Source organism: Eulemur rufifrons, chromosome 6, assembly GCF_041146395.1.
Source record: "Eulemur rufifrons isolate Redbay chromosome 6, OSU_ERuf_1, whole genome shotgun sequence".
Taxonomy (NCBI): Eukaryota; Metazoa; Chordata; class Mammalia; order Primates; family Lemuridae; genus Eulemur; species Eulemur rufifrons.
The window spans coordinates 57,040,779-57,055,400 of NC_090988.1; the positions used below are offsets into that span (position 1 = coordinate 57,040,779).

Sequence of the window (14,622 nt, forward strand, 5' to 3'; positions counted from 1 at the left end):
GTCTGTATACATATATATGAATTATTACAGTTTTAGTTCTTTAACAGTAAATTTTAAAAGAAATTTGAAAAATATTATGTGTACAAACATGAAGTACAAAAGAAAGTGACAATTTTGTTATATAAGAACATACTTTTCTATATTGTAAATTCATGTTATTCTTATGTCCATAATAAAATTACATGGCTTTGTTAGCCTTGTAATTATTAGTGTAAGTCCACACCAGTATTGCTAAATAGAAAATTGAGGATGAGTTAATGAGTTGTGATTAAGTAGATTCCCCATTTTTCAGTTTTCTTCTGTATACTAGTAATGTAAGGGAGATAATTTTAGTGTTTTCTATTATTTTGCTTGAGAAAATCTGTGTCAAACATGGACATGAAAGAACAATCAGCTTTAATTGCACAGTGTAATGTCTTTCATCTATTGTTTCTCAAAAGTGATCTTGATGCAACATTTATCTTCTTTGGTTTCTACTTTGATATTAAAATTTCCTCCCAGATTTTGCAGTATGTTTTCAGTATTTTTTTTTTTGATATCTGTTTCCCACAAATTCTTTTTACATAGGTTGTGCATGTTTTTATTTACACAACTTTTTTTTAATCACATATCTATAGTGTATATGAGGACTGTGCAGAAAGTATCTAGCCATTGTTAATACAATTTTTCATATTACATGGCTGGATACTTTCCGGACAGCCCTAGTGTGTGTGTGCATGCTCACACATGTGTATTTGTGTGTGTGTACACACACATATATAATAGCCACTGTAAAATATGATCAACTTACAGTATAGATTAAATAATTGACCTTTCCTGTCCAAACCAAAATAGTTGTTTTGCTTGACACCAACTCTTTTAGATTTTCCTTTGTTTGCTCTATTTTATCATGGGAATTTTATTTAGAAATTTACAATTTCTGGTAATTTATGAGGTAGACATTTTTGTTTTGTTTCTTTTGATGGTTCCTTTCAAGCTTTTGAAGAAATATTTAGACATCAGTGTAATAATTCTTAAGTCTATTATAAAATGTCATTCATTCAGTAATGTGTTCATTTATTCATTCAAAAATATTTATTACCATGTAAGATATGCATAGTGTTTTGATGTTGCAAATATAAATATCAATAAAATATAGCCAAATATTAAGGGTTATAATATATTGTGGGTGATTATAGGATATAAATATATTTTTACAGTGCTATGATGTTAAAATAACAATAGAGAATGATTTCATCAACAAATATATTCCTTAAGTGCAAGCCTGCCAATTTCTAATTACAACATATTAAGATAATTTAGAGTATGGCTCTCTATCTTCTCCAAGAGACCAATTAGTCTTCCTGAAGAGCAGATGATTGATGTAGATTTGGTGGGGAAGGGTGAGGGCACAAAATAGAGGATTGCAAATCACAAAGCTAAATATTTAAGTGTGATATGGATGGGAAATAGCTAACAGCAACAGAAGAGAACAGTGGTCTGGCAGAATTTTAATCATGCTTCAATCTAAGAGCATGTGTCTTTTCCTCTTAGAAAATTTCCCTAGTAATGTGCATTGCTCTCTAAGCCAGTATAACTCTAAGATGTTACAATGACACAAGAAGAGGTCATCGAAGAGTACTATTATGAGTACATTCATCCTATGTTGCTTTGCTATTTCTAGCAGAAGTTGCCTTTTGCAGTATCTGATCATTCTTCATTGTGAATATATCAAGATAAAACAGGGATGTTCCTGAGAAAGGAACAAGTTCATATCTTTAATTTATGCACTATTCTAAATAATGTTAAATATACTCTTATGATACCTACAAGTTTATTCTGGGAAGAAACTTTAACAAATATTATGAATGCATATACATCAGGTATGACAAAGGACAAAGATGAGGCATCCTAAAAAATGGAAGATTAGACCCAATATTCATGTTTAAGTGAATAACCAGTACCCAGTACCTAGTACCCTTCTGCTACTCATTGCCAAGAACAGTGGCAGTTGGCCATATATTCCTCCAGGATATATACTGGAATAACTGAAAGTCCCAGAAAAAAAAAAGAAATATTAACACTGATAACTAAGAACTTCTCCAATAAATCAAAGAGATCTTTATAAGAGCTCTCTGAGTAAATCCTTCCAATTGATCCTCACTCATCACCCAGAGTTTTGAATCAGCTTTCTAAAGCCTACTTATTAAGTCTGAACTGGTACTCAAAGATTACCAGACATTTGAGAAATAGTTCCAAAATAAAAGATAAAAATAGTTAAAAATAAAGGATTGAAATATAGATGCTATTGAAATATATACATAGAACAGAATAATATATTTATCTAAATGAATGCCCATTAATTTGCCTCGGTTCATTATATGTATAATGGCATGCCATTATGTGTGCTAAGATGAATATGTCTACCAGGTCTACATCAAGACTCCATCCTCCATTGATTCTATAATTTTAACCCACTATATTTTTTACATATTCTATATCTTTATATTATATCCTTACTATCTGAAGTATTGAAAGGAAGAAATACTAAATAGCACACAATTGGTAAGAGCATATTATGAACATGCTTTTTGTTTTTACAATAAAATGTTAATAAATTATTATATCAAGAAAGTGTCTTAATATAGGCTGATTTATATTAGTAGGAGTCCCATCAAAGCATTTATCACAAACTCATTTGCACTTGTGTGTTTTGTTTTTTTCCTTTCTTTTCTATTTAACTTCTGTGCTGTTTGTTATAGTGGCTGACTGGACTACTCTAAATCCAGAATATTTCCAAATAGAAGAAAGTTATACAAAAACATAACCAACTGATTTAAAAAATGATATTTCCAAATTACATTACTATCTTTTATAGTTGCTTGGATTTAGACAGTTCATTATCATTTTTGTACATCTATTTCCTCCCTATGTAATGGATATACAAACATTTTAATGAAAATTAAATAATATGTATCAGTACTTCAAAAATTCTGAATAAAAGAGGTCCTTTTCATATATTCTATAATATAATCTTATACGTAAAAAGTCTCAATGTGTAAATATCTCTATTCTGAGTCTATACAATAGGTGTCTTAAGAAACCAAGTGATTAGCGAAGCCAAACTTAAAAGTCCAGGCTGTGACATCAGATTGCTTTCAACGTGTCTGGCTCACATGACTTACTACATGGAAGATCTTGAAAAAAGCACTAATTTTTCTCTAATGGTCTGTTCTTCAATTGCGAGAATGTGCAAAAAATTATGGCCTGCATTATAGAGTTTTAGGTATGATTAATTGAGCGAACATAGAATGCATAACTTACCACAGTTTGTCTCATAATAAATGTCTAGTAAATGTAAGTACCTGGATAAAATAATGAAAACGTTTAACATTGTGATCCTCAGTGATTCCCTTTCAAATACTATCATGATGATAATTAAGAATCATAATTTTGAGTATGTTTTTCTCTAGGTGAAGGATGCTCCAAGAGCTCAGAGATTCCAACAGCTCTGTTTTCCAGGTCTCTGAGTTCATCCTGATGGGATTCCCTGGCATTCACATCTGGCAGCACTGGCTCTCCCTGCCCTTGGCTCTGCTCTACCTCTTAGCTCTCAGTGCCAACATCCTTATCCTGATCATCATCAACCAAGAGGCAGCACTACACCAGCCTATGTACTATTTCCTGGGCACCCTAGCTGTGGTGGACATGGGCTTGGCTACCACCATCATGCCAAAGATTCTGGCCATCTTATGGTTCAATGCTAAGTCCATCAGTCTCCCTGAGTGCTTTGCTCAGATGTATGCCATACATTGCTTTGTGTGCATGGAGTCAGGTATCTTCGTCTGCATGGCTATAGACAGATATGTAGCCATTTGCCAACCACTAAGATATCCATCAATAATTACTGAATCTTTTGTGATCAAAGCAACTGTGTTCATGGCACTCAGAAACAGCCTGTGTCCTATCTCAGTGCCTGTGTTGGCTGCTCAGAGACACTATTGCTTCCAGAATCATATTGAACATTGTCTGTGCTCTAATCTCGGAGTCACTAGCCTATCCTGTGATGATAGGAAAATCAACAGTATTAACCAGCTACTTCTGGCCTGGACACTCATGGGAAGTGACCTGGGTTTGATAATTTTATCATATGCCTTGATACTTCACTCTGTGCTAAAGATGAATTCATTAGAAGCTGCATCCAAGGCCCTAAGTACCTGTACTTCCCACCTCATCCTCATCCTATTCTTCTACACAGTTATCATTGTTATTTCTATCACTCATAGTGCAGGAATTACAGTTCCCCTCATCCCAGTCCTACTTAATGTATTACACAATGTCATTCCCCCTGCCCTCAACCCTATGATGTATGCACTCAAGAATAAGGAGCTCAGGCAGGGCTTGTACAAGGTAGTTAGGATGAGCATCAAGAGCAACTGACACAGACAGATGTTCTCTTTTGTTGTTTTCCTAAGTATTTAGGCTTTATATTTATCAATCAGTGCAAATGGAAGAAAAACTAAGGAATAGAAATACAGTGGCATCATTTCTTATAGGATAAGACATCAGTAGCAACAAACTGAATTTTGGACAAAAGAGATGGACATAATATTTGAACTCTCTGGATGTGAAGCAAAACTTGGTCACAATGAGTAATATAGTAATGCTGATTGTCAGAGAATCCAAAGGAAAGCCAAGTGGAATATACATTTCAATTTCTTACTTTGTTCACTTCCTTATCACTTCCATCATTGTTGAATAGAAGTGGTGAGAGCAGATATTCTGTTAATTCTTTATTTATTTATTTATTTTTGATTTTTTTTTTTTTAATTTCAGCATATTGTAGGGGTAAAAACATTTTGGTTACATGTTATGACTTTGCCACATCCAAACCATGATTTGAGGCATGCCCTTTCCCCCCTACAATGCTCACCGCATCCATTAGTTGTGAGTTTACCCACACACAACCCCCAACCCCCAAAGAATATTACTACTGTGTGAGCACCTTAATGTTGATCAGTTAGTAACAATTTGATAGCAAGTACATGTGGTGCCTATTCTTCCATTCTTGTGATACCTCACTTCAGAAGATGGGCTCAAGCTTTATCCAGGAAAATATAAGAGGTGATAGATCACTGTCATTTATTATAATTGAGTAGTATTTCATTGTATACATATAGCATATTTTATTAATCCACTCCTCAAAAGAAGACAGAATGGCCAGAAAACATATAAAAAAATGCTCAACATCTCTAATCATTAGGGAAATCCAAATCAAAACCACAATGAGATATCACCTAACCCCAGTGAGATTGGCCTTTATCAAAAAATCTCAAAACAACAAATGCTGGCAAGGATGTGGAGAGATATGAACACTCTTATACCCTAGGTGGGATTGCAAATTAGTGCAACATCTGTGGAAAAGAATTTAGAGATACCTCAAAGAGCTAAGCCTTTTTTTAAATTGGAGAGTTTAACTCATTTACATTTGTTGTGCTTTGGATAGGACTTTTGCCATTTTGTCTTTTGCTTTCTAATACATCCTATATATCTTTTGTGATGGCAGCAAACTTGAATAGACATTTTTCTAAATAAAGATAAGCAAATGTCCATCAAGCAAATGAAAAGATACTTAACCTCATTAGTCATCATCACTAAATATGCAAATTCAAATCAAAGTCACAACTCCCCCTAAAATGTCTAATTTTTTATTAAAACAAAAGTTGCACATATTGGCAAAGACCTGGGTACATTCTAATTCTCATATAATGCCATTGGAAAAGAAAACTAGTATCAGATGAAAGTTTGTAAAATTACTCAAAGAGTTAGGCACTATTACCATTTGACCCAGCATTCAGCTCTTAGGTACATACCCAAATTAATTTCAAACAGGTGACATGTTAAACAAAACTTGTCTAGGAATATTTATAGTAGCATTATTACCAAAAAAATGGAAACAAACTATATCTCAGTGGCTGAAAGGAAAAGGAAAATAATGTATATCTATAATCTATACAAGGGATTATTATTCTGTCACAAACAGAAATGAAGTACTGGTACATGTTGCAACATATATGAACTTTGAAAGCATATTAAGTGAAAATGTCAGACCAAAAAACTCTACCTATATATTAAATAATTTCATTTATATAAATCTACCTTAGAGAGTGGCTGAGAGAATGTGAGAAGGAACTGCTGCTCCAAGTAGTGTCCCATGCCCTTCCTGTGACCTAATGGCTACGATAAGATGCCATTCTCTTAACAGCTACTCAGAGCCAAATATGAGTCCATTTTCTTTGCAGGTAAACTAAGTTATGACGTATTGAAATCATTTAAATTTTGTCATATTTAATTTGTGGTTAAGACCATATAACTTGGTATCACCTTGTATACTTAGCTGAGAGACTTCTAAATGTATTAAAGATGAGACCTATACTTCTCATGTAATGATAAAGCCAGTTTTAATAATTAAAACTATAGACATAAGAGAGATACAGGAAAGAGATAAATAAGATATTTGTGTTATATTTAGGAGGTATATTCTTTGGAACAGAACACAGCTCATCTCAGATATATAGTCCCTCTTCTCAAATTATGAGTATTTATGCTTTCCCTAATTTCTCTACTTGCTTCCGTCGTAAGGATGCATAGGGTTAAGAGGTGATTGTTCAAATGCATGGAGAGGGAGTAGTAAGCTATGATCCTATTTTTCAACAATTTGTGACAATTTGGTATAAACTAGTCAAGTATTTATCAAAAATATATTTTAAAGTCTATCTTATTTCCACAGTAATCAATTAATAATGTGTGTTGATAAATATATGTCTACACATATATAAATATGGCTTTTTACAGTTTTGTTTCCTTAATAATAGATTTTAAAATAAACTTGCAAAATATAACGTATACAAACAAAAAGAAGTCTGAAAGAAAGAAACTTGATGACAATTTTGGTATTCAAATAAACACATTCTTATACGGTAAATCCATCTTTCTTTTGCCCATAATACAAATTATGAAGTTTTCATTAGTCTTGAAGTATTAGCATCAAGCCCATACCAGTTATGCTAAATAGGAAATTGATAGTCAGCTAATAAGCTGTGGTTAAGTGAAGTCTCCATTTTTCAATTTTCTACTGTATACTGATAATGTGAAAAAGACAATTTCAGTGTTGTATATTATTTTTTGGGGGGAAAACTATGTCAAATCTGGAGATGATGCAATTTGGTAAAATTAGCTTTAATTGTACTGTCAAGAATTCTGTTTATTGCTTTTCAAAAATGATCTTGATTCATCATTTACTTACTTTGATTTTTGCTTCAATATTAATATTTCCTCCCAAATTTGGGGTAGGTTTTTGCTATGATGGTATCATTTCTGTTTCTAAGGCAACTTTGTGCATGCTTTGTGTATGATTTTCTTTGTACATCATATATATGCACTCATATATATACACATACATATATAATCACTATGAAATATGAACAACATGTAGTATAGTTTAAATAATCTACCATAATTGATCATACCAAAATATTTGTTTTCCTTGCCACTTTACTTTTTTAGTCTGCTTTCTTGGGATTTCCTCTTTTTTTCTGTATTTTATGACAGAGATTTTTATTAGAAATTTACATTTCCTAGTGGTTTATGAGATAGACCTTTTAGTTTTGTTTCTATTGTTTCTATTTGTTTTCCTTCATGCTTTACAAGAAATAATATTTAGACAGAAATGTAATAATTCTTTAAAGTCTGTTATGAAATTTCATTCATTCTTTCACTCATTTATCCATTCAAAAACATTTTTTGACATCTAATATGTACAAAGTGTCTTGCTAGGGCTGCAATATAAATATATATACAATATGTTAAAAAATTAAGGATCATGTTAGATTGTGGCTGATATAAGCCTATACATAGATTTTTGTATTACCATAATGTTAAAATAATAAAAGAGATTGATTCCATCAACAAATATATTCCTTACCTACAAGCCTGCCACTGTGAGGGTTAAGCTAATGCTAGCTATCTGGTATTTTATTATGTAATTTTTTGTTTCTTAATTCATAAAAAATATGTATTTATTCTGTACAACATGTTTTAAAATATATACACATTGTGGAATGACTAAATAAACATAATTAATCTCTGTATTACTTCCCATACTTATTTTTTTGTGGTGAGAACATTTAAAATCTACTCTCTTAGCAATTTTTAAGAATGCAATACATTGTTAACTATAGTCACGTGTTTTATAATAGACCTCTTAAACTTATTCCTCTGATAGAACTGATTTTTTTTTTTTTTGACACAGTCTCTCTCTGTTGTCCAGGCTAGAGTGCTGTGGTGTCAGTCTAGCTCACAGAAACCTCAAACTCCTAGGCTCAAGCGATTCTCTCGCCTCAGTCCTCCCAGTAGCTGGGACCACAGGTGTGCACCACCACACCAGGCTAATTTTTTTCTATTTTTAGTAGAGACGGGGTCTTGCTCTTGCTCAGGCTGGTCTGGAACTCCTGAGCTCGAGTGATCCTACTGCCTTGGCCTCCCAGAGTGCTAGGATTACAGGTGTGAGCCACCATGCCCAGCCATAACTGAAATTTTGAATATTAGAATAACATCTTCCTTACCCCCCTTCTCCCAATCCAGGCCTTTTTTCTATTTACATCATATTAAGAGGATTTAGAGGGCAACGCTCTTTTGACTCCAAGAGAGAGTCGAGTATTCCTAAAGAAAGGAATGATTAAAGGTAGATTTGGTGAGATGGAGAGTAAGGACACAAAATACTGTGGAATAGAAGATTGCAAAATCACAAAACTAAAATATCAGTGTGATGTAAGGAGGAGACAGCAAATAGCAATAGGAGAGACCACTGATCTGGCAGAATCTTACTCATGCTTCAGATCTATGGATGTTAGTCTTTTTCTTTAAGAAAATTTTCCTGATTGCCTCCAGAGTTTTGCTTAGTTGCCATTTCTATCTACTCCAGTATGACTCTAAGATGTAGTGATAACACAACAAGAGATCTTTGAAAAGCACTATTACTAACATGTTCATTGTATGTTGCCTTGTTATTCTCCAAAGTTGCCTTTTGCAGTATCTAATATATCATACTTCAGTGTGAATACATAAAGTATATAAAAAAAATTAAAAAATCTTTTGTTTAGATGGATTATATCTATAAATTTAACCATGTTCAAAATTAAAAATAAATTTTAAAAGTATATATTTATCAATTTACTTTAAAATAATGATAAATTTACCAAATATTCCATAAAACACATTTTTATAATAATTAACTATATTTTTCAAAACAAAAATTAGTGAAAATCATATTACTTTACATTTTCATAAATATTGTAATGCCAACTTAGTAGACAACAGCCATATTCTCATTATCTGCTTCTTAATACAATCTGTTGAAATATGGTATTTTATTTAATGTTTATGAAGAAAATATGACTTTATATAGACATATAGTTGGACAAGTGGGGAGTTGGGTTTTTAATACATTTTTCAGATAATTGTGGATATTTTTCTTTGCTACTTCACTCACAATCAACAAAAACTAGTTTCCCAAACACTAGTTGTAATGTGGAATCTGAAGCCATATTAATAAACTTTTGGTACTCTGTTGCATTAAAACCCATTCATCTATCTTGCACTTGAATTATTCTTTACTCATGGGTCATTTGCAACATCAAGCATTTCTCATTAGCCAATATTGGCTCACTGAGTTATGCAGATCCTCCAAATGTTGATATAGCTTATTATATAATATTATCACACATCATTTGGACTCTGGAAAATTTATCTGTATATTACTAAGAGGATGAAACTAAGAAAAGCAAATAATACTTTAGTATTACCATGAAAATTGTTGTGACTTCACAGATCCCCCAAATGGTCATGAGGCCCTCAGGGATCCATGGATAATACCTCAACAGCTGTTGCATCAGAGGTAACAGGAGAACTGGAGATAGATTACTGATTATCAGTGAGCAAGGAAGGAGATGTGATTACACTGAGAGATTGTAGAGGAGAAAGCCCATCCAAGACTTTTTTATACACCTGGTAATTGTAGGCAATATTTATGTATTATGCAACAAGTATTATTTTTTCATTATTAATACTATATTTATTAACATGTGAACAAAATACAATTCCTAAACGGCTGTTTATCCAGAGAAATTTGACCTACCTCAGCCAACATTAGATGACCCCTTCATAGCCAATTTTATTCAATAGAGAAAAAGTCCTAATATTAGAAAATAACTGATAAAAATATATACCAATATTCAGAAACAGTATAAGTGTTATGAGAAATATACTGCAATAATTATTTTTGAGGGCTAATATGTATACATGGTGTTTACTTCCTGAATAAATTGTTCTGAACAGCTTTTACAATATGTTTACTAAATGCCACTTTTTAAAAATCCATGAATTTTGTTTTTACCTGTGTATTATCAGCATAATTTTTTAATCACCAGTGAGCAAATATGTATCTGCTTTTAATACCTCTTCTATTATATTTGCTGATTTATAAGATTTTGAAGAGAATAGGTACATAAATGTCCCACTATAAAGGTATTTATAAGCAGAACGTAATTGGCCTGAAGGGATTAGGCCATCAAGCAAAGGATAGCCTTAATTGAGAAAGAAAGAAAATTCTCTGCCTCCCTGGTAAATAGGCTTTTCTTCATGATTTATAGCCTGGTTGAAATGCCGTTTTTCTGTGACTTTCTAATTCTCTCAAGGTTAGAGGGTTATTTTCTGTTCTATTTTAGCACTTGTACAAAATTCTGTAATATTATTCTTCTATGCTATAGTCTAATTGTATGCATACTTGTTTACTTGAGTGACTACATTTTCACTCATTCTTTTGTTCATCTCCTGCTAAGATGTTCCAATAAACGTAATTGTTCCATTTCCTTTCTAGTTTCAATTGATTACTTAACTCTTCCCTCTTTCTGTAAAGACAATTAGTATAAAACTCAATTCAACATATTTTTTTACTATTTCACCTCCCAACTAAACTGTGAACTTTTTCCTGACAGGGGGAATATCTATATTTTTCCATTTTAGTGCTTAACATAGGGCCTAACAAATATAGACTCATTCATCTAGTCATATAATGAATATTTGTTTTAATCATACCTTTTGACTTGCATTATGTTAGTGCTTGAAATACAAGGATAAATATATATACAATGTTTTCAAAGACAGTATGTTCTAGTTTTGATTAAATACATGAATAAACAAACTCATTATAAGTGCATTGTGATAATAAAGTATATTTGGCAAACAGGAAGAGGGAATGATGAGTTTTATTTTAGGATTTAGTTGACCTGATAAAAATATTACTAATATGGGAAATGAAATAATGAACAAATGAAACATGAATAAACGAATAAAGAAATCAATTATTTCACTAATTGGTTGACACTCAACTGGGAAAGTCACACCATATATCATATAGCCCCTGCAGTGTGACTCCTGGGGTACCCAAGTCTTTAGGTAAATAAGACTTGTGTGTACATCTTAGGAACTGTGGTTACATTGGACATCTTCTTAATTAGATACACAGAGAAAAATTATTCTTAAAATTAATTCATAAACTAAAGTTTAGCTTCAAAGACTGACCAGGATGACAAATGTTCTACACGGAGGATTACCAACAACAACAAAAAACTTAAGGAATCTCTCAAAAGGTTAAGAATATACATTAGACGGATCCCTTGAGGAAAGCTGCTGTGAGCCCATAGCAATAACTTGATTAAAACTGGTGATGCAATATTTCTGTGCCTGGTTTATATCACTTAATATAATGACCTTCAATTCCATCCATATTGCTGCAAATGACAGGATTTCAATCTTTTTATGGCTGAATAATATTCCTTTTATATGTATATACACACCACATTTTCTTTATTCACTCCTCTGTTGATGGACACCTAGGTTGATTCCACACCTTGGCTTTCATGAATAGTGCTGTAATAAACATGAGAATGCAGATATCTCCTTGACATATTGATTTCTTTTTCTATTATGTATGCAGTAGTGAGATTGCCCTTCTCATTCATATGTGGAGGTATAAAAGTGGATCTCATGGAGACAGAGGTAGATTGGTGGTAACCAGAGGCTTGGTAGGGTGGGAGGTTGAGGGATGAAGATAGGTTGATTAATGGATACAAAAATATAGTTAGAAGGAATAATAGCTGGTGTTTGCTAGTATAGTAGGGTAGATACAGTTAATTATAATTTATTGTATGTTTCAAAATAGTTAGAAGAGAAGAATTTAAATGTTCCCAATATAAAGAAAAGATAAATGTTTGAGGTGATGGATATCCCAATTACCCTGATTGATCCTTACACATTGTATGCATGTATCAAAATATTACATGTACCCTCAAATATGTACAACTATTATATAGCAATAAAAAGTTTAAAAAATTAAGAAATAATACGTATATTTTTAAAAGCTGGTGATAGAAACAACCATTCTATTCTCTGCTTCTATGAGATCAACTAGATTTGGTCATTCCACAATGTGTATATATTTTAAAATATGTTGTACACAATACATACAATTTTATGTATCAATGTAAAGTAAATTTAATTTATCTTAAAAACTAATGATAGAGAAAAATAGGGGAAAGTCATTGAGACATAAATCCAGAATTAGCTACAAGTTTCCCCAACATAGTTTCATAAAATATACTCTGAGAGTGATAATTCAAAATTAAATGTAAAATACCAGGTAAATTTCTTCTTTACTATTTTTCATTTGTCTTTCTTCTGTCTCCTCATTTCAGTTGCTTTGAATCAACTTGTACCCTTCTCACCCTGGAAGAACCATGTGACACTGTCTCGGATCTGTTTTGTCTTTATCCCATAAACGATGGGGTTTAAAGTTGGTGGAAAAAGCAAATAAAGATTAGCCACAATGATGTGAACAGAAGGGGGAATGGTGTGCCCTCCAAAACGGTGAGTAAAGAAAGTGAAGAATGCTGGAACATAGGTGATGATGATGGCAGATATATGAGCAGTGCAGGTGCTGAAGGCCTTCTGCCGAGCATCTGATGATGAGAGGCTGACCACTGCCCGGAGGATCATAGTGTAGGACACAGATATACAACTTATGTCAAACACTCCAATCAGGAGAGCAACCATCAGACCATAAATGACATTGACCTTGATGCTGGCACAGCATAACTTTACCACTGACATGTGGTCACAGTATGTATGGGAGATGACATTGCTTTGGCAGAAAGGCAAACGCTTGACCAAGAATGGAAATGGAATCATCAGCAATACACCCCTCAGGAAGGCAGCAAGCCCAGCCTTGGCAATGATAGGGTTAGTGAGTATGGTAGCATAGCGCAAAGGGTAGCAAATGGCCACATAGCGGTCCACAGCCATGAGCATGAGCACGCCAGACTCCACACCTGTGAATCCATGAACAAAGAACATCTGGACCAAGCAAGCATTGAAGTTAATTTCTTTGAGATTGAGCCAGAAAATGCAGAGTGCATTGGGTAGCGTGGTAGTGCAGGTAAGGAGGTCGATGAGGGAGAGCATGGCCAGAAAGAAATACATTGGACGATGTAAGGACTCCTCATAGTAAATGAGATACACAAGGCCAAGATTTCCCACAAGGGAAATGATATACATTGTGCACAGTGGAAGGGAGATCCATACATGTACTCTTTCCAGACCAGGAATTCCATTAAGAATAAAAGACTGGGGGGCAACATATGAATTGTTTGAAACCAGCATAACTACTTAAATAGAGGAACTATATTTTTCCAGAAGTTTCTGTCCTAAGGAGAAGGAATTAAAAAATAGAAATATGACTCAGATCTTCCTTGCAAGTGCAAACTTAAATTTAGAATAAGATAACATTTATAATAGGACCAACAACTTTGAATAACAGTGATTATGAAAGTACACAATTTATTGAAAAATACTATAGTCCAGATAATATTTTACATTTTATAAATAGTATAAATGTAATTTTAAATCCATAACTAAAAAGTTGCAATTTTTTCACCATAAAATAGAAGGAGATATGGGCACAGAGAGATTAAATAAAGTTGAATGTCACACAACCTAGATTCAGGAACAGAAATGGTATTCATGTATAACTCCAACACTCATGATGACACTAAATAGGAAAGCAATCTTGAGCGAAAAGAATAAAGCTGGAGGGCTGGGCATCTTGGCTAATGCCTGTAATCCCAGTAGTCAGGGGTAGTCAGGGGGATTTCTTGAAGCCAGGAGTACAAGACCAGCCAGGGTAACACAGCAAGACCTCATCTCTACAAAAAATAAAAAACTTAGCTGGACATGGTGGTGTGCCTGTGGTTCCAGCTACGTGTGAGGTTGAAGAAGAGGATCACCTGAGCCCAGGAGTTTGAGACTACAGTGAGCTGTGATCCTGTCACTGTACTCAAGCCTGGGTGACAGAGTGAGACCCTGTCTCTAAATAATAATGATAAAAAAAGAACAAAACTGGAGGCATCACAACACTACTTGGTATCAACATATACCACAAAGTTATAGTAACCAAAACTGCACGGTACTGACATAAAACAACAATGAAACAGAATAGATAATCTATAAATAAGTCCACCCATGTACAGC

The 14,622-nt window shown here is 33.2% G+C and overlaps 2 protein-coding genes across 2 annotated transcripts; one reads left to right on the forward strand and one right to left on the reverse strand.

Annotated features, from left to right (window-relative positions):
* The first annotated feature begins 3,459 nt into the window (after positions 1-3,459).
* On the forward strand, positions 3,460-4,419 carry LOC138384870 (putative olfactory receptor 56B2). The gene has a single exon (XM_069470531.1). It carries the CDS (start codon positions 3,460-3,462, stop codon positions 4,417-4,419), a length of 960 nt encoding a protein of 319 aa, XP_069326632.1.
* An 8,382-nt stretch (positions 4,420-12,801) lies between these two features.
* LOC138384148 (olfactory receptor 52N5) lies at positions 12,802-13,755 on the reverse strand. Its single transcript, XM_069469424.1, has one exon. The coding sequence runs from the start codon at positions 13,753-13,755 to the stop codon at positions 12,802-12,804; it is 954 nt and encodes a 317-aa protein (XP_069325525.1).
* Positions 13,756-14,622: the final 867 nt, after the last annotated feature.

Excerpts from the sequence above, each read along its gene's own strand:
- LOC138384870 (XM_069470531.1), top strand. The coding sequence starts at position 3,460 with ATGCTCCAAGAGCTCAGAGATTCCAACAGCTCTGTTTTCCAGGTCTCT.
- LOC138384148 (XM_069469424.1), bottom strand. The coding sequence starts at position 13,755 with ATGCTGGTTTCAAACAATTCATATGTTGCCCCCCAGTCTTTTATTCTT.